This window comes from Euleptes europaea, chromosome 2 (genome assembly GCF_029931775.1).
Source record: "Euleptes europaea isolate rEulEur1 chromosome 2, rEulEur1.hap1, whole genome shotgun sequence".
Classification (NCBI taxonomy): Eukaryota; Metazoa; Chordata; class Lepidosauria; order Squamata; family Sphaerodactylidae; genus Euleptes; species Euleptes europaea.
The window spans coordinates 137,170,793-137,191,530 of NC_079313.1; the positions used below are offsets into that span (position 1 = coordinate 137,170,793).

The 20,738-nt window shown below is 46.2% G+C and overlaps 1 protein-coding gene across 1 annotated transcript in view; it reads left to right on the top strand.

Annotated features, from left to right (window-relative positions):
• The first annotated feature begins 3,077 nt into the window (after positions 1-3,077).
• Positions 3,078-20,738, top strand: part of TBC1D20 (TBC1 domain family member 20) — a 32,111-nt gene continuing 14,450 nt past the window's right edge. The window contains exons 1-3 of the mRNA XM_056844656.1: positions 3,078-3,192; positions 12,524-12,709; positions 16,606-16,686. Of these exons, the coding sequence (XP_056700634.1) occupies positions 3,150-3,192; positions 12,524-12,709; positions 16,606-16,686 (310 nt within the window). The 5' untranslated portion in view covers positions 3,078-3,149. The remainder of the gene's footprint in view (positions 3,193-12,523; positions 12,710-16,605; positions 16,687-20,738) is intronic.

The window sequence follows — 20,738 nt, forward strand, 5'->3', positions numbered from 1 at the left end:
CTAGATGGCCATTTGACAGCAGTGCTGATTCTGTGAACTAGGCAGATTGTGAGAGGCAGGGCAGGAAGGGTTGCGTGTTTGGCTCTCGTGGCCCTTTCTTACATGCCCAAGGATATGCCGATTGCCACCCTGGGGTCAGAAGGCAATTTTCCTCCATGCCAGATTGGCCAGGGATCCTGGAGGGTCCCGTCCCCCCATCTCCTGGGCATGGAGTAGGAGTCTCTGGGGGTATTTGTGGAGGAGAGGTGGTTGTGAATTTCCTCCATTGAGCAGGGGGTTGGATCAGATGACCCTGGTGGTCCCTTCCAATTCTACGGCCATATGTCAGCAATGCTGATTCTGTGAACTCAGGCAGATTGTGAGAGGGAGGGAAAGGTTGCATCCGTGTTTGGCTCTCGTGGCCCTTTCTTACATGCCCAGGGTAATGCTGATTGCCACTTTGGGGTCAGGAAGCAATTTCCCTCCAGGCCAGATATCCTGGATGGTTTGCCCCCTTTCTTCTGGGCACGGAGTAGGGGTCACTGGGTGTGTGTGCAGGGGAGGTAGTTGTGAATTTCCTGCATTGTGCAGAGGGTTGGACTAGATGACCCTGGTGGTCCCTTCCAACTCTATGATTCCATGATTCTAACTGGCTCCCGGCTGCTAATCTTACTGTGGTGCAGGGGAGCAGCAGGCTTGAAAGTTGCGCAGAACTCCTTCCCCTTTTATTTTCCTCATCCAAAAATGCAAATGTCTTAGGGCTCAGAATTAGAGCAAAAAATTGGTTTCCCTGTTTTTTTTTGGGGGGGAGGGAAGACTCAATGCTGCTTTGGGGGCTCTCTAAATTTCAATATATTCCCTAGAAAATCATAGATTCTCCTGTTTCCTATGAGTAACAGCATGGTGTGGTGGTTAAAGTGTTGGTCTAGGATCTGGAAGACCCAGGTTCAAATCCTCACTCTGCCATGGAAGCTTGCTGGGTGACCTTGGACCAGTCACACACTCTTGGCCTAACCTACCTCACAAGGTCGTTGTGAGGATAAAATGGAGGAGAGGAAAACAATGTCAGCCACTTTGTGGGAAAAGGCGGGATATAAATAAAAGTAAATACACTTTTGTCCCGCAAACACAGAAAACCAAAAGCGGCCAACAGAGTCCAAAGCCCACCTACCCTCCAGGTGAGGGAGTGGTCCACCTGGTGCTTTTTTTAATGCCTTCCTCACCAACACAGAATATACTCCTCAGAGGGGCTGTGGCTCAGTGGTACAGCATCTGCCTGGTATGCAGAAGGTCCCAGGTTCAATCCCCAGTTAAAAAAACGAGGCAAGTAGGTGATGTGAAAGACCTCTGCTTTACACCCTGTAGCGAGGCTGCAAGTCTGAGTAGGTAATACTGATCTTAAGACAGGCTTGTCCAAACTACGGCCCCCAGGCTGCATGCAGCCCAGGACAGCTATGAATGCGACCCAACACAAAATCGGTAAACTTACTTAAAACATTATGAATCAGCTATCGTTAGTGTTCATGTATTTTATGTGCAGCCCAAGACAATTCTTCTTCTTCCAATGTGGCCGAGGGAAGCCAAAAGATTGGACACCCCCGTCTTAAGACTTGTTTGGTTAAGGGCCATGGCTCAGTGGCACAGCATCTGCTTGGCATGCAGAAGGTCCCCAGTTCAATCCTCAGCATCTCCAGTTTAAAAGATCAGGTAGCAAATGATGTGAAAGCCCTTCTCCTGAGACCCTGGAGAGCTGCTGCCAGTCTGAGTAGACAATACAGACCTTGGCAGACCACAGGTCTGACTCAGTAGAAGGCAGCTTCACATGTGTGAATGGCCTGACTCACACACCACGTCTAGAAGCTGTGGAGCTGTCCAGTGGCCTGATGTGTTCCTGTTAAAGAGAGGGGCTGTGGCACGCAGAAGGTCCCAAGTTCAGTCCCTGGCATCTCCAGTTAAAAAGGACCAGACAGTAGGTGATATGAAAGTCCTCTGTGTGAGACCCTGGAGAGCCACTGCTGGTCAGAGTAGACAATACTGACTGTGATGGATGAAGGGTCTGGTTCAGTATAAGGCAACTTCAATCCCTGGAGAGCCACTGGTTAGACGATACTGACTTTGATGGACCAAGGGTCTGAATCAGTAGAAGGCAGCTTCATGTGTTCATGTGAGCAGCTGGGGACCTGTCCAGTGGCCTGATGCATTCCTGTTAAAGAGAGGGGCTGTGGCATGCAGAAGGTCCCAGGTTCAATCCCCGGCATCTCCAGTTAAAAAGGACCAGGCAGTAGGTGATGTGAAAGTCCTCAGCCTGAGACCCTGGAGAGCAGCTGCCAGTCAGGGTAGACAATACTGACTTCGATGGACCGAGGGTCTGATTCAGTATAAGGCAGCTTCTTGTGTTCCTTCAAAGTCAGTCATGTCTTAGTAAATCAAAAAGAAAATGTGGAATTTATGGGAGAATGGGAGGCATGGACAATATACTGTGTTAATGAATTTAACGGAAAATATTAAAGGTTATGTTTTGATGTAATTCAAATGATCCAAGTAGAAAAAATATTACTGTTATAATTTAGATTATAAGAAAGTGTGACATATAGTTAAACTTATATATGAAATATTATAATGAATTAGAACTTAATTACAATGGGAACCACAGATATATAAAATAGACAGAGGAGGGGAGAGGGGAAGTCAATAAGATAGATTTGTAGCGATTAGACAAAGATTGTTTATGTTATATAAATATGTTAATTTGAATGACGAAACTAAATGTGATTTAAGTGGAAAATAATAAAAAAAAATTAAAAAAAGTCATGTCTACTCAGACTGGCAGCGGCTCTCCAGGGTCTCAGGCTGAGGACTTTCACATCACCTACTTGCCTGGTTTAACTGGAGACGCCGGGGATTGAACTTGGGACCTTCTGCACCGCTCCACTCAACACCTATAGGGCAGCCGTCGCTTTGCAACCCGAAGCGTCCACTAGGGGCGTCTATCCTCCGTTCCCTATGAGCGAGAGCCGGGACGGCGCATGCGCCCTGCTGCTGCTCCTCGCCGACCGCGGCGGTGACGTGCCTGGGCGGCGCGCGGGCTGGTGGGCGGGGCCAACGGGAGGGGGCGGGCATTAGCGACGCCAGGGCGGCCCGGCCGGGATGCTCGTCGGCGCCCGGAGACCATGGCCCTGCGGAGGCCGCCGCCGAACGACCACGGGAGGCGAGGTAGGGCCCCTCCGCCCGCCGGCCGGCCGGCCGCGCGGCTCCGAAGAGGGCCCGGCCCGGCCTGAGGCGGCGGAAGGCCTTCACCTCAGAGCTGAGGGGAGGGGGAGGAGAGTGGGCGGGGCCTGCGCGGACACGCCTCCTGCTCGCCCCTCAGGGAGGGAGCGACGGCAGCCAATGGGAGGGGGCGATGGCGGCAGGGGGCGGGACGAGGAGGAGGAGCGTCGCCCCTCTCCTGCAGGAGATGGAACGCCCTGCCTTAGGCGCTCCGTGGGCAGCAGGCAGAAGTTCAATAGGGAGAGCCTGCTTCTTACTAACTGTTTCTGTTAAAAGTGTGGGACTTGATGGCTGCCTACTTGGAGGGCTTGAAGAGGGGAGTGGACGTGTTTATGGAGGAGAGAGCTATCCATGGCTATTAGTCAAAACGGATACTGGTCATGATGCATCCCTACTAGGTGCATGATGCATATCTACTGGTCATGATGCATACCTATTCTCTCCAGGATCAGAGGAGCATGCCTATTCTATTTGGTTCTGTGGGACACTGGCAGGATAATGCAGCTGCAGTCGACTTGTTTGGGGGCTTCCTGGAGACACCTGGTTGGCTATGGTGTGAACAGACTTCTGGACTTGAAGGAGCTTGGTCTGATCCAGCAGGGCTTTTCTTATTGTTCTTAACACAGGCAGAATAAATGCTGCTGCAGTTGTCTTGCTTGTGGGCTTCCTAGAGGCACCTGGTTGGCCACTGACTGCTGGACTTGATGGGCCTTGGTCTGATCCAGCATGGTCCTTCTTATGTTCTTATGTTGGGGACCTGCTTATAAGGAAGCAGTTGGGAGAACAAGAGGGGTGGGGAACAACTAGCAGAAAAAAGTGCTTTCCTAGTGTGGCTTCTTGGGCAGAGGTTTTTTGGGGTGGGTGGGACATGCTGATTTCCAACAGAGGAGAAGATCGCTTGTCCTTTTGCATTGTGTCGCACTTGGAGGGAGAGATGCACTGCAACCCCATTGGGTGGGTTTGTGTTTCATCTCTGCATATCTCCTCCCTTCCCCTGTCCACCCCACGCGCTGCAAAGTGATACGTGCCTATTTGTCTCCTACTTCCCTCTTCATAGCACTTATTTATGTCTTTAAAACATTTCTGTTCCGCCTTTCCACCCAAATAAGGGCCCCCAAGGCAGGAAATATCTAAACATTAAAACGTTTCGACCTTAAGTGGTGTTTTACCACTTAAAATGAAGTGTGCATAAAATAAGCCCATTCAGTAAAAACATATAAAACACACATAATAACTCAACCAGGGCCAATAACAGTTATTGGGGGTGGGCCAAGCAAAAGAAAAAAAGTCTTCACCGTCTGGTGGAGGATAAAGGCAGGGGGAGAAAGACCAATCTCCCCAGGGGAGGGAGTTGGAAAGTTTTGGCTCCACAACCAAGAAGGCCCTTCCTCGGCTTGCCACCCGTCTAGCCTTAGGTGGCTGGGGACACCGAAGCCAGGCCTCCAAAGATGACTGACTTGAATGGGTCTGTTCCTATGGGAGAAATTTTTTAAGGATGAAATCCTGCTACTTGCTTGGAAGTAAATGCCATTGGCTTCTGTAGGAATGACTTCTGACGAAACAGTGATGGGATTGCGCTGCAAAGGGAACCAGAGACCAAAGGGCATGCATCAATTATTTCTTTGTTTATTCCCTTTAAAAAATTATCAGCAGTGACTCATGGTGGCTGGGCAGCATACTAAAAATACCCATGCTAATACCTCAGAAGAAATGTAAAACCAAAAATACAAGAGGTTTGTACAGGAGAGGAAGCACAACTTATCCCATGTGTCCTTACGCATTGAGAGGGAGAGGAATGATTTTTTTTTTAATTTACATCTTTTATAACCCGCCCTTCTCACTTGGACTCAAGGCAGATTACAGAGTGAGTCAATGCAATCGACAGGATGGGGTTTCCCATAAACAACGCAATAGGATTAGGGTTGTAAAACCAATCAGAAATCTAAAAACAGAACTGAATCAAAGTATAACTCTTCAAATGACACATTGAATGATACCAAAATTACATAGTAGGATCCTAGTTTTGGGAAGAGAAAGAAGATGAGTTGGTTTTTATGTCTCGCTTTTTCTCTACCTTCAAGGAGCCTCAAAGCGGCTTACAATCACCTTCCCCTCCCCACAACAGATACCTTGTGAGGTAGGTGGGGCTGAGAGAGTTCTGAGAGAACTGTGACTAGCCCAAAATCACCCAGCAGGCTTGGTGTAGGAGTGGGGAAACCAACCTGGTTCACCATATTAGAGTCCACCACTCAGGTGGAGGACTGGGGAATCAAACCCGGTTCTCCAGATTAGAGTCTGTTGCTCTTAACCACTACATCACCCTGGCTCTCAAACTAAACACAATAACTTAAATTAGTGTCCTGCTGTGATCTCTACTTTATACCCATTATTGGGGGCCTGGACAGTGACCCCCAGGCCTTCTACTATTGACAGTTTCTCAAACCATCAGTAGGGGCAGGGGGGAGAAAACTGTTCTGAAATTCTTTGAAGCGTGAGCTAAAGAGTGCCTGGTCAGACTAATGAGCCTAAGCTAAAATTAACTGGCTGTGATTGTCGAGGTGTCATAACCTCAGCACTTTGCCGTGCGTTTTTTGCTCTGATTACGCTTTTGGATTTTATCACATTGAAAACAGTCTAGCGCCTTTACTTCTGATCACGCGTGTGTGTTTCTGACATCTGTTCCAGTCATCTGAGTTTCCCTTTCTAGTGCTTGTTAAAGGCTGTGTGCAGACATGCTAAAGAAAAATCCTTCCATTGCCATGTTGAGGAGGCTTAGAGAGAGCAATCAGGTCTATTCACATGAACACATGAAGCTGCCTTATACTGAATCAGACCCTCGGTCCATCAAAGTCAGTATTGTCTGCTCAGACCGGCAGCGGCTTTCCAGAGTCTCAGGCAGAGGTCTTTCACATCACCTACTTGCCTAGTCCCTTTGGAGATGCCGGGGATTGAACCTGTGACTTTCTGCATGCCAAGCAGATTCTCTACCACTGAGCCATGGCCCCTTCCGTGGGGCTTGCTCCCAGGAAAGTACTGCACGGTTAATGTCATAGACTTCTGTGGCACTAGGCAAACAAGAGGATTGCAGTGGCCTCCTCTCTAACGTGGAGTACTTGGCAACGGTTTGGCAGCCGTGAACTCGGCTTGCACTGCTGATTAAGAACATCTAGCTCTTCGGTCTTTTCCACCTATTGCTGGAAATTCAGGGAGCCATGTAACTGTGTGGATTCCAGTCCAGAACATGTGATGCTTTTTCCGGACCCTTAATGATCGACAGAATCTTTCATTTGAGTATTGGTGAAAGGCTCCTCAGCAGGGTCTCGCCTAGAGAAGACCAAGTTGGGAAGATCCACTCCATTACTTGGTCTCTTCCTGCCCCTTTGTTTTGGGAGGAGCTGGTGGCTGAAAACCGCTAGAAATTCAAGCTGTAAAGTTTTAAATGAGTGAGGTAACCATGTAACTTTCCACGTCCTTGTAACTTCCCCTCTGAATATCAAAGTAGCGAGGATGGCTTTGTGTGTTTGCACTGGGGCAAGTGTTTTTCTCTCAGCAGGGCTGGCTTTTTAATTCCAGAGGTGATGCAGCCAAGAAGGGCCTGTTTCAAAACTTGGCAGAGTTGGGTCTGAATCGCTTTAAGGAAGATGGTCTCAGTCAGCCTGGCATCCCCTCTAAAATAACAATACTAGCCAATTTAGTACAGGTTGAGTATCCCTTATCCAGAGTGCTTGGGACCACACGTGGTCCGTATTTCGGAACTTTCCATATATTGGAATATTTTGGAATTTTTGCATATACATAATGAGATACCTTGGGGATGGGACTCAAATTCATTTAGGTTTTATGTACACTTAATACACATAGCTTGAATGTAATTTTAAACAATATTTTTAATAATTTTGTGTACATTGAACCATCAGAAAGCAAAGGTATAACTATGTCAACAGAATACGTTTATCAGCTGTTAAACAAGAGCAACAAAGGCAGGCTTTCAGTCTCCAACTACGATGTATTGTACACGGTATTTTATTTTTTTAGGGGAGAGGAAACACTGAAAGCAGGCAGCGTGGATCTGCCTGCATGCCGGCTCGAAGGGTCTGGTTTTCAGATCAGTCCAGATATGGGATGTCCGGATAAGAGATACTCTACTTGTATATGTGAGTCAGTGTCAAGTCAAGTAGCCTTTATTGGCATAAAATAAAGTGTATAAAAGCAAATACATAAAATCCATACAGTATAAGAAACTCCATAGTTTTTACAGTAAAATCAGTTAAGGTGCATTAGACAATTTAACAGTACTAGGCCAGCATTATTTGGTGCACAAACGCTCACGTTCTTGAATTGCGAACTGTAAGACTCTTTGGTTCTTGTAGGTTATCCGGGCTGTGTAACCGTGGTCTTGGTATTTTCTTTCCTGACGTTTGGCCAGCAGCTGTGGCAGGCATCTTCTGAAGATGCCTGCCACAGCTGCTGGCGAAACATCAGGAAAGAAAATACCAAGACCACGGTTACACAGCCCGGATAACCTACAAGAACCAATGCACTCTGACCGTGAAAGCCTTCGACAATATTTTGTAAGACTCTTGCCACCAATTCAATTTTTATGGGGTCCTGGGTGGTCATGAGGAAAGACACCTTAATTTTGGCGGGTAACCATCCCCTGTCCACAAATAATGGGTCAATAAATTGATAACGGCCCCTAGAATAAAATGAGTAGTTAAGGAGGACATGGGAAACTGATTCTGTTTTGCCCTCCCCGCAAGGACAAGCCCTATCTTGTAGAACTCACTGCGACAGGATGAGTGAGGTCAATCATGTAGGCGGCTTTCAATCACAGGCCAATCATGTAGGTGGCTTTAAAAGTGGAGTGGACACATTCATGGAGGATGTGTCATCACTGGCTAGTAGCCATGATGTCTAAATGGAACCTCCTCATTTAGGGGCAGTATACCTCAGAATGCTAGTGGCTGAGGAGCAGGAAAGGCATGGGAGGCTTTGGCTTCTCTGCCCTGTGCTTTTGGACTTCCTGGAGGGATCTGGTTATCCAATGTGGGAAACTGCTGGACTGGATCTTTGGTCTGATTCAGCAGGGCTCTTCTCGTTCTCCTTTGGCCATACTGCAGGCTGCTCAACAAATCCCAGGTCACCGAGAAATTTTGTTGTGGCTCCTACTGTTCTCAGCAATGATTTTTTGTCTATCTATTTATTTATTCTAATCTCTTTCCCAACAAAAGTTGGGCCTCAGAGCGGCTATCATAGTGTCTCTTGGCAATCCTCAGTAGAATTACAAAGTTTATATATAATTTCACTTCAGAATGTTTTGTGGTATTATATGGAAATGCATGTACTTGAAGTTTTTGCATTTGTGTGTTTCTGTGAGTTAACTCTATACTATTCAGTAGTTGTTGATTAATTTGTTCTTAACCAGTTGCTTTCTATGCTGGCTCCAGTATTCAATTAAGTTGAGCTTTTCCAAGCAATAATGAAATTATCAGAACTTAAGGGAGAATTTGCTTTCTTCTGCTTGGTTCACAAATGCTGTCGCACTCCTCCAGCAGCTTTCGTTTTGCACTGATGTTGGAGGTTACCGCACTTTGTATTCCCAGCAATGTATTAAGAGTTTGAAAATGTTATAAAAAGATCGCTTTAAAAGGGTTTTTGGATACCACGGCTTATAAATGGTTGGAAGACGTCTTCACAGCTAAAGGGGCCAAACAAAGTGCGAACAGTATTTTTTATAACGTTTTCAAACTCTTAATACATCGGTGGGAATACACAGTAAGTGCGAACAGTATTTTTTATAACATTTTCAAACTCTTGATACATCGCTGGGAACACAAGTGCGGTAACCCGTTGTCTTGTAGAGGCATGTGCAAATTGAAACCAGCTAAATATCACCTGCCTTTTCTTGTAAACTCAGAAACTTGATAATTACTTTCCGATATTTTGGTTAGCTCTGAAAGAAAGGCTGCTGTCATGTTTGGCTTCCACCCCCCACCCCATCCCACCCCACCCCACCCCCAGGGCATAACACAGCTACCCTTTTTATTTTATTTGATCAAACTTGTGGTAGCAATCAGAATGTAAGTGCAAAAGATTCGGGGCTGTTTTGAGAGCCCAATGACTCTCCTTTGGGGGTTATTAGGAAAGGGATTGAAAATAAAACAGCCAATATTATAATGCCCCTGTATAGATCTATGGCGCAATCTCTTTTGGAATACTGTGTGTAGTTATGGTCACCATATCTCATAAAGGACATTGCAAAGGTGGAGGAAGGAAAGTAGCAGGTAACCAGGATGATTAAGGAGTTGGAGCACCTTCCCTATGAGGAAAGGCTGAAGAGTGTGGGACTTTTCAGTTTAAAAAAGAGACAACCAAGGGGGGACATGATAAAGGTTTGTAAAATTATGCACAGGATGGAAAGAGTTGATAAAGATAACCTTTTCTCCCTTTCCCAAAATACTTAAAGGCATCCAGTGAAGTTGATGGGCAGTAGATTCAGGACAGACAAAAAGAATTACTTCTTTATAGAACGAGGGATTAAAATGTGGGATTTGCTACCAGAGGTTGTTGTGATAGCCGCAGGCATAGACAGCTGTAAAAGGGGATTAGACAGATTCATGGAGGACCGGGCCTATCAATGGCTATTAGCCATGGTGTCTACAGAGAACCTGCAGAGGCAGTATACCTCATGAGAAGGCCTTGGCCTCTATGCCCTGCTGTTGGACCTCCGAAGGGACCAGTTGGCTGCTGTGTGAGGCAGGATGCTGCGTTAGATGGACCACTGGTCTTATCCAGCAGGGCTCTTCTGGTGTTCTTACGAAGGCCTCGGCCTCTAAGCCTTGTTAGCTCTCAAGGGGAACAGGTTGGCCACTGTGTGAAACAGGATGCGGGACTAGATGGACCACTGGTCTGATCCAGTGGGGCTTTTTCGCTGTTCTTATGAAGGCCTCGGCCTCTTATGTCCTCTTGTTGGACCTGCAGAGGAACTGGTTGGTTGCTGTGTCAGACAGAATGCTGGACTAGATGGACCCCTGGTCTGTTCCAGCAGGGCTCTTCTGGTGTTCTTATGATATTTGGTGCTATTTATTCTCAATTTTTACATGTCAGTCTAAACGTCCTTCAGGCTGTGTTGGATGAAATGCTTTCTGTGCTGCTGCCAAATCATTGCACAGGATTTTGAAAGAACAAACCAGCTAACTGAGCAACAGTGAAGTGTTGGTAGCTACTGGTGCATCCACTGCCTCGTTTGTGATTCACTGGCATGGGGCGATGTGTCTATATAAGCATATTCAGAAGATTTCTCTTAGGAAATACTTTTGATGCAAGGCCTGCTTATGCCGCCCGAGTCACGTTCTAATTGTCAGCTGCTCCAATGGGAGCATCTGTTAAGAAACAGGAGCCTCTTGAGCTGACTGAGGGCTCTTTTGTGCTCCCAGGAAACATTTTGGAAATGGCCCGGAGTGTTATATTCAGCAGCAGTTCAATGGCTAACATTGAAGTGAAAGGAGAAGGAATCTGGCCTGTGTGTGTGTTAAGTGCCGTCAAGTCGCTTCCGACTCATGGCGACCCTATGAATCAATGTCCTTCAAAACATCCTGTCCTTAACAGCCTTGCTCAGGTCTTGCAAATTGAGGGCTGTGTGGCTTCCTTTATTGAGTCAATCCATCTCTTGTTGAGTCTTGCTCTTTTCCTGCTGCCCTCAACTTTTCCTAGCATGATTGACTTTTCCAGTGACTCTTGTCTTCTCATAATGTGACCAAAGTACGATGGCCTCAGTTTAGTCATTTTAGCTTCTAGGGTCAGGTCAGGCTTGATTTGATCTAGAACCCTTTGATTTGTTTTTTTGGCAGTCCAGGGTATCCGTAACACTCTCCTCCAACACCACATTTCAAAGGAATCTACTTTCTTCCTATCAGCTTTCTTCAATGTCCAGCTTTCACACCCATGCATAGTAACAGGGAATACGATGTCATGAATTAACTTAACCTTGGCCTAGTTAATGGGTTTTATTGCGGGGGGGGGCACTTCAGACCCTTTCGAATAAAGGGCGCTGTGGATCAGGCCTGCGAACAAGATCACAAGAATGAGGGACAAACTGGCTGGCCAAGAGCGGCCTTCTTGTCGTCATTGCACTACGGACAGAATTGGTGGGCCTCTGGTTGTGCCCAGCCTGATATCTGGGGCTACCAGATGCAAGAATATAAGCAGAGCCTGTGGGATCAGACCCGTGGACCATCTCGTCCAGCATCCTGTTTTGAACAGCAGCCAACCAGTTGCCCTGGAGGGGTGAACAAACAAGGCAGAAAAGCCAAGGCCTTCATAAGAGGAGCCCTTTGTAACCAAAACGTGGGGCATAAATATTCTGAATAAACAAGCACCTCATTTAACATGTGCTTGAGCAAGTGAGAAGAACCGATTTCCCAACAATTTCATTGAGGACCTGGGGGCACCCAGTGAAATAGCTGGGAAATAGGTTCGAGGACAGGGCTCCTCCGGAGGTTCATGAGGCTCTTTTCATTCGTATGAAAGTCTTGCTCGCTGCTCCCTGTTGTTGGACCTCCAGAGGAACTGGGTAACTACCATGTGAGATGGGATGCTGGAATAAACGGACCACTGCTCTGATCCAGCAGGGCTCTTCTTCTGAAGACCTTGGCTTCTCTGCCCTGTTAGTTTGGCCCTCCAGGGCAACTGGTTGTCCACTGTGTGAAACAGGATGCTGGACGAGATGGTCCACTGGTCTGATCCAGCAGGCTCTACTTCTGTTCTTGGTTCTGATGGCCCTAGAGATCTCCCTTCCTCCCTTCCGTTCCCTTCCCTTCCCTTCGTTTCTTCCCTCCCTCCCTCCCCAACCTTTCCCATCCAAAGTCGGGCTCAGGGTGGCTCTGGTTCAAATCCTCCACTTTGCCAAGGAAGCTTGAACACATGAACACCTGAAGCGACCTTTTCCTGAATCAGACCCTTGGTCCATCAAAGTCAGGGGGCAGGGAGTTCCACAATTTAACTATGCCTTGTGTGAAGAAATACTTCCTTGACTTTCTATCGGCCCTTGACAGTTTTAAATATAAATGTGAATGACTGTTATATATTGTAAGCTTTGCATTTTACCTATTTATGGATAGTTCTGTTAGCTTGTTGTTGTAAACTGCACTTAGCACGGTCTCATCGGGAAAGGGTGGGGTATAAATCAAATCAAAATCAAGCTAAGGCCACCCGTCCCTCTTGTGGGAGCAAAGAGCGCTCAAGGCTGATCCAGATGTGTTTGTTGTTTCTTGCGCAGACTGCGATTCGAAGAAAAAAAGGAAAGAGGCCGAGATCTACCAGGCGCTGAACAGCAACCCTATTGATGTGGCTGCCCTGAGGCGCATGGCCATCAGCGAAGGGGGCCTCCTGATGGATGAGATTCGCTGCAAAGTGTGGCCGAAGCTACTGAACGTGAACACAGAGGACCTGCCACCTCCACCAGGTGAGGGCGCCTGCTTCTTTCCACTCAGAGAAGGGCTGCAAAAACCTTCGAGCATTGGGGAGGGGGTGGAGCACAAAGTCTAAACATGTGGTTTCACTTTCACCACCAGGATGGTGTAGTGGTTAAGAGCGGTGGTTTGGAGCGGTGGATTCTGATCTGGAAAACCGGGTTTGATTCCCCACTCCTCCACATGAGCAGCGGAGGCTAATCTGGAGAACCGGGTTGGTTTCCCCACTCCTACACACGAAGCCAGCTGGGTGACCTTGGGCTAGTCACAGCTCTCTTAGAGCTCTCTCAGCCCCACCGACCTCACAGGGTGTCTGTTGTGGGGAGGAGAAGGAAAGGTGATTGTAAGCCAGTTTGAGTCTCCCTTAAGTGGTAGGGAAAGTCGGCATATAAAAACCAACTACCGTATTTTCCAGCGTACAAGACGACTGGGCGTATAAGACGACCCCCCCATTTTTACAGTTAAAATTTAGAGTTTGGGATTGTCCCGAGTCCGCGGCCTAGGGTCGGCCCTCAGGACTGCGCCCCAACCCCGCAGCCGCCCCCAGACCTCCTGGAGTGACCCAACCCGAGTCCGCGGCCTGGGGCCAGCCACCGGTCCTCCTGGGGCGGCTCAACCCCCGGGGACATGGACAGAGCGGAGGCGGCTCCCCAGGGAGATTCTCCAGTCCGGCTCGGAATTCAGCATCCGGCGTATAAGACGACACCCGGCGTATAAGACGACCCCCGACTTTTGAGAAGATTTTCCTGGGTTAAAAAGTAGTCTTATACGCCAGAAAATACAGTATTATTATTATTATTATTATTATTATTATTATTTGGAGGTTCTTGACTATTAACCTTGCATAATCAGTGTATGTCCTGGACCTGGAAGGCTTCAGCAAGTGCAATCTCGTCACAGTTGGGAAGCTAAGCAGGGTTGGCCCTGGTTAATACTTGGATGGGAGACCACCTAGGAAGCCCAGGGTGGCTACGCTGAGGCAGGCAGTGGCAAACCATCTCTGAACACATGAAGCTGCCTTATACTGAATCAGATCCTTGGTCCATCAAAGTCAGTATTGTCTACTCAGACTGTCAGCAGCTCTCCAGGGTCTCAGGCAGAGAAAGGTCTTTCACATCACCTACTTGCCTGGCCCCTTTAACTGGAGATGATGGGGATTGAACCAGGGACCTTCTGCATGCCAAGCAGATACTCTACCACTGAGCCACAGCCCCTCCCCTGTTCCTCTCTTGCTTTGAAAACCCTACTGGGTTGCCACAAGTCAGCTGTGACTTGACGGCACTTTCCACCACCAGTCAATGCACAGAATTGTTCTTGGCTTCACGAAGGGTCTGAATTCCCCCCATACACACACACTCAAAGCCTGGTAAGAGTCTTTTTAACTTTTGGCCAAAATAACAGCAGCAAGCTTCTTTTGAAGGGCAGCACTGCCTGGTGCAGTTAGCTGGTGAGGACCAGCCAAACCAGCAGAGACGACAGCACGCTGCAATGCTTGTCTCATTGAATAATCTTTGTTGGCAGGAAGCAGTTGTGGTCTGTGAGTTGTACTGCAGGAGGAGCCCGAGCAGAAGATCTATACGACCTGAAGAGAAACCAAAATGTGGAGCAGCCCAAGCATTCTTTACTTTATGTTACTTACCTTTGCTGTACTGTACTTTACTTTACATGGGTCATTCATTCATTCCATTTATTCATTCATTAGATTTTTTTAGTCGCCGCTCAATCAAAGGGTCTTGAGGTGACTTATTAAACTATAAAAATAGATAGCTGGCACCACCCCACAAACAAAACACCCCAAACTTATGAATTGCACTCCAAAAATAGGGGGGGGGGAGGTAAAGGTCCCCTGTGCAAGCACCGGGTCATTCCTGACCCATGGGGTGACGTCACATCCCGACGTTTACTAGGCAGACTTTGTTTATGGGGTGGTTTGCCAGTGCCTTCCCCAGTCATCTTCCCTTTACCCCCAGCAAGCTGGGTCCTCATTTGACCAACCTCGGAAGGATGGAAGGCTGAGTCAACCTTGAGCCGGCTACCTGAAACCAACTTCCATTGGGATCGAACTCAGGTCATGAGCAGAGCTTGGACTGCTTACCACTCTGCCACGGGGCTCCTTTACACTGCAAAGGCCAGCCTAAATGATTCGGCCTTGCAGAAACAAAGCAGGTCTCAGTCATGCTGTGACCAACTGAAACTGTCCCAGAATAACCACCAGCTCCTGCCATGAAAATGGGTAAAGGAGCCAAGCCCCAAAGGCCAAATTAGCTGCTGGTGTGGCATGCCTTGCTATGCTATTTGTTTTTCTCTAAATATCTTGAGGAGCCAAACCTCTTTGTTCTGAGTTGTTCTCGGTGTTTATATGGTGCCATTCACCTTTTACCTTTTCTGCTACGTGAGTGCAAACAAAGAGAGAGAGAGAGAGAGAAAAGAGAGAGATAAAATAAAATAAGAGGACCACACCTATGAAGAGTCAAAGCAGAAATGAAAAAAAGATTTTATTATATTTTGCTCAGAGATCCTTACGCCTTTCCCATGCTGTTTAGTCAGGGATTCTACCATAATATATAAAAAATATATTTTAAAAATATATTTCATTAACCAACATACAAATAGACCACCAGTCTGATCCAGCAGGGCTCTTCTGATGTTCTTATGAAGGGCTCAGCCTCTGAGCCCTGTTGTTGGTCCTCCAGAGGGACTGGTTGGCCACTGTGTGAGGCAGGATGCTGGACTAGATGGACCACTGGTCTGATCCCGCAGGGCTCTTCTGATGGTCTTAAAACTATTTTGTAGGAGCTATACAATGCTCTGACCCATGCAGAGATGAAATAGTTGAAGCTCATCTACATAACAGGCCTACATATACCCAAACTAAACTGTTTCCTCATGTGTGTGTGTGTTAAGTGCCATCAAGTCACTTCTGACTCTTGGCAACCCTATGAATAAGTGTCCTCCAAAACGTCCTATCCTTACTTGCCTTGCTCAGGTCTTGCAAATTGAGGGCTGTGGCTTCCTTTATTGAGTCAATCCATCCCAAATTGTTAGGTCTTCCTCTTTTCCTGCTGCCCTCAACGGTTCCTTGCATGATTGTCTTTTCCAGTGACTCTTGTCTTCTCACAGTGTGATCAAAGCAAAATAGCCTCCGTTTAGTCATTTTAGCTTCTGTAGCTTGAGTGTGTGTTAAGTGCTGTCAAGTTTCTTCCATCCTATGGCAACTCTGTGAATTAATGACCTCCAAAATGTCCTGTCTTTAACAGCCTTGCTCAGGTCTTGCAAATTGAGGGCCTTGGCTTCCTTTATAGAGTCAATCCATCTCTTGATGGGTCTTCCTCTTTCCCTCCTGCACTCAACTTTTCCTAGCATTATTGTTTCTTCATACTTACAAAAATAAAAGCCTAGACCCAAAGGGAGAAACAGCAAACAAAGCCATTGTCAGCTGCTTTCAGTCTTCTGATTACTGGTTGTTTCTGTTTCCATTGGAGGGGAGAGAGCACTGAAAGCTTAGGATGTCTTTATGTACAAGTGTGGGACGGAAGTTTCAGAGGGTTGCCTTGCTGGTCTGCAGTAGAGCCTTTAGATTCGATTCCAGCACCACCTTAGAGACCACCAAGTGTCTGATGAAGGGAGCATTGGCTCACAAAAGCTCACACCCTAATAATCTTGCTGGTCTCTAGCTGTTGCGGGAGAGCTGGTGCTGTGGTCCATGCAATTTCCAGAGATGTCCAAAACAACTTACGTCAGCCCCAGCTACTGATCTGGGCCAAGCAACTGCTGCCACTGCCCCGCCCTGCGTGGGAGGATGGGTGTGTCCTCTAGCAATCTTCTGTGCAAGCAATGATAATCATTTAGGTTTTCTCACTGTTGCCTTTGTGATCTCCTTCTCTTCCAGGAAATGAACTCCGGGAGAACAACAAAGATTACCAGCAAGTGCTGTTGGACGTGAGGCGATCCCTCCGCCGTTTCCCTCCAGGTGAAATTAGTACTATTTATTTACAAAATCTGTATGCCACCTTTCCAACCGAGGAGGGCCGCCAAGGCAGCTAACAGTTAAAATGAAACCTTATTAAAAAAAAAAAACATTTCATAAAAGCAATTAACCCCCAAACCAAAATACATAATGAAAACATATAAAAATGCTAATTAAAACACAGCAAATGGGTATGTTCATAAGCTGCCATGAGTTCCACAAGGAAGAAAGGTGACTGATAAATGTTTCAAGTGAAATAAATAAATAGGGCAGGAAACATAAGAACATAAGAAAAGCCATGGTGGATCAGACCAAGGCCCATCAAGTCCAGCAGTCCGTTCACACAGTGGGATCATTGAGGGAACAACAGATGAAATAAAAAAAGTCTTTATCTGTTGGTGGAACACAATGATACAGGGAGACAGACAAATCTTGGAGATTTCAAAGTTTTGGCGCCACTACCAAGAGGGCCCTTTCTTGGGTTGCCACCCATCTAGCCTCAGATGGCAGGGGCAACCGAAGATGACCGGAGTGGACAGGTAGGTTCCTATGAGAGAAAGATGATCCTTAAGGTATACTGACCATTACAGGTCAAGACCAGCACCAGAATGGAACTGGGAGCCAGTGCAGATGGGCCAAGACTGGGGTGATCTAGTCCCTACGACCCACCCCAGTCAACACCCGGCCTGCAGCATTCTCTTTCCCTATTTCTGTTCATAACAACCAAGCACTTGGACTGCATCCTTCAGTGTGCATTGCTACAAACCACAAAAAGAGTGGGGCCGGAAACTAGTGTATTTGTTGCGTGCTTCCTCCGGAGAACCCTGGGACTCATTCCATGAGAGCGCCAAGAATTTTCTCTTAAGCGATCCCAGCCCCTCCCGTAGAGCTGTGACGTTTGAACTGGTGCAAGCGGATGGCCTAGTCATCATGCCTCTTGTGACCGAGTGGCCATAGCAACACCTCAGTGGACCAGAGCACAGAAGTCCTCGGGGAGGCCCTGTTCTCTTCACCTTCAGGTGTTTGTTTGTGACCTGTGACTACGTCTTCAGCGGTGCTGCTGCAGGTTTCCTCCACCTGTTGCCTGCATCACCCCACCCCTTTATTTGGACACAAGGAAGCAGGTGGTGCTCTTTGCCCTTCACCTTCTCAGTCACTCTTCCATAAAAAGGAAGGTGTGGTCAGCACACCTGCACTTAGAAATGCTGTTGCTCTTTGTTGGCAAGATGCATTTGTGCACAGAGCAGCTGTATTTAAGAAACTTAAGCACCATTTGGGTGGCAGTCCCACGAATATACCTGGAGGTACACCTGGCCCCCTCATTTTCGATCTTCAGGAGGCAGCTGAAGACGTTTTTATTTAGGACTTCATTTGATTAATTTTAGTTCTTGTTTATGGGCAAAAGAAAAAAACACACATAACATACTCATTCATTCACACACGTCAGTATAATCAATCTTCTAGGGAATTCGTTTTGAACTAATCTTTCATATCATACTGGAAATTTGTTTAATTAATGATCTTTCTAAATCGTTTATCAATATTTCCATTGCTTTTCAAGCTATCAATACTTATACAATTCATATCTCCCATTCTATGCTTTACTTTTATTCTCCATCTACTGCTCCAAACTAGACTCATTTATACAATAAATCTACCGCCTTTATATTACTATTCTGTTATGAGAAACTTCCGGTGGTGCCGCTGGAGAGAGCACTCCATTTCCCCAGGCTGTCCTGGGAGAAATCCAAGTTTGCGTTATTTCTGGGGTACATAGATACCCCAATCCGACCCTTGCAAGTGGGTTGGAAAGCAGGAACTCCCTGCAGCCCGCAAACGCGGTTTGACCTCCTAGGTACTCTGAGGGGGCTTTTTTAAGCCCCTCGGAGTCCTGGACCCCGGTCCTGCGAGGGCACTAGGGAAGGACATCGCCAAAACGCAACTCTGGCCTCAAGCTCTACCCTCCACCACCTTATTACCAGCATAAGGACTACATAAAGAAAAGAACCTCACCTCTTGACACCCAAGTGAGTACAAAGAACTCTGCGTCTACTTACTGGAATATTTGAACAGACGGGGGGCTGATAACATTTCTGAGACCCCCATTCCTCCTTAATTCGAACTGAAAAAGTTTGATCTGAGTTAGTCATCGGGATTAGCGACAGGACCTTTATCAAATTGATCAGCCTAAACCATAACAAAGAGTCGGAAGGATACCTTTTAGATTGACAAGAACTATCACCAATGAGAAGGTCCGAGGGAAGGGGAGGGTGACCTTTCTTCCTGATTTTCCGGCGAAAAGAATTTCCTGCCACGTTTGTAGTAAGGGAGCGCCTGGAACGGAAGACTCTCTATAACACCCTCTCTATCATCGGAACTAAAACAACAGGAAGTAGCTGTGGGACTGAATATGCGTCGCACTCGAGTTACATTGAAATCATTCCCGAAGGAATAACCATCGAGAAGAGGCGGTAGAAGGTCCGCAGCACTTGCAACTTCCGGTATACTTCCTGATTAACCCGACCTAGAGCGACCGAAAAAACTCACTGGTATTTTAAAACTTTAAAATGCAATTTTAAAGCCAATTTCGACTCTTTTCAACCCGAAAAAATTATTAGGCTGATGTTTGAATTATCATCTTTTAATCAGCACCTTAAAGGCCCTGTCTGTGGACATGTATTTTACCAGCTTTTTTTGAATGTAAATGTCTCGACCCCGCTCTGGCTCACTACACAGCCCTGCCTATACTAAACTAAGGGACTCTTTACAAACCTCGACCATGGAAAAAAAGCTACAGGATATGCTAACTAAACAAACTGAGGCAACAAATAAACAGTTTGAACAGATGTCTACACAGATGGCACAGCTGACTTCTATGATGACAAATCTTGGTCAAGCATCCCAAGCTATTAATCAGAAGTTGGATGTGGTCACTGGAGACTTGAAAGAAGTAAAAACTCAAATGACTGTTATGAAGACAGATATGCAAGCGATGGATGTATCAATTAAGAAAGTGATGGATGAGCACAAGGACACAAAGAAAAAATTAACAAGCCAAGAAAAACAGATTGAAACAATACAAACTGATCAGATGGCGGCAAAAAATCAAATGGCAATGATGGAGATGAGAGTGAGAGAGACCAATCTTCGTATACGCAACTTTCCAGATATGATGGGAGACAATAAAGAAACTGCAATACCAAACTTGGCCTACTTATTTCAGATAGATGAACAAGAATTAAAACAAGCCATTAATAGAATATATAGGATACCATTACCTGCTAGAATGAGAAGATCTAAGCCAAGAGATTTGATGATAGTGTTTTATGACACCAGAGTTAAAGATAAGATTATGAAGATTCATTATGAAAATCCAGTGTCAGCAGGAGACTCCTCTCTTATACTACTGAAGGATATTCCAAGGCATCTACTCTCACAGAGGAATAACTACAAAGACTTTGTGTCTACACTGAAAGCTAATGGTATCAAATACCGTTGGATTATGCCACAAGGTTTGGCTTTCACCTACAAGGAAGTGAAAACGACAATTCTATCTCAAGCAGATGTGGGGAAATTTCTGAGAAAATATAAGATGGACCTTAAAGAATTACCTGGAGAGAAGGAGGAAGAAGAAGAGGAAGAAGAAGAGGTACAGGGTGCAGAAGGAGGTACCAAATTATAGATTTTTTATTTTGCTAAAAAATACTACATTATGGCAAAAGCAATTTCTTGGAATGTAAATGGACTGAATGAGAAAACTAAAAGGGCTAGAATCTTCAAATATCTACAGAAATATAAATACTCCCTAATTTGTCTACAAGAGACCCATATAGCTTCAAAGCATAAAAAATACTTGGAGAAACAGGCGCTTGGACAAGCATTTATTGCTTCAGCCAAAACTAAAACAAAGGGAGTGGTAATCTATGCCCACCCCAATCTTTGTCCAGAATTAGTATATAAAGACAATGAAGGAAGAATTGTAATTATCAGAACTAAAATATTGGGACAAAGGACAATAGTGGTTGGAATTTATGCACCCAATGAAGGGAAAAAAT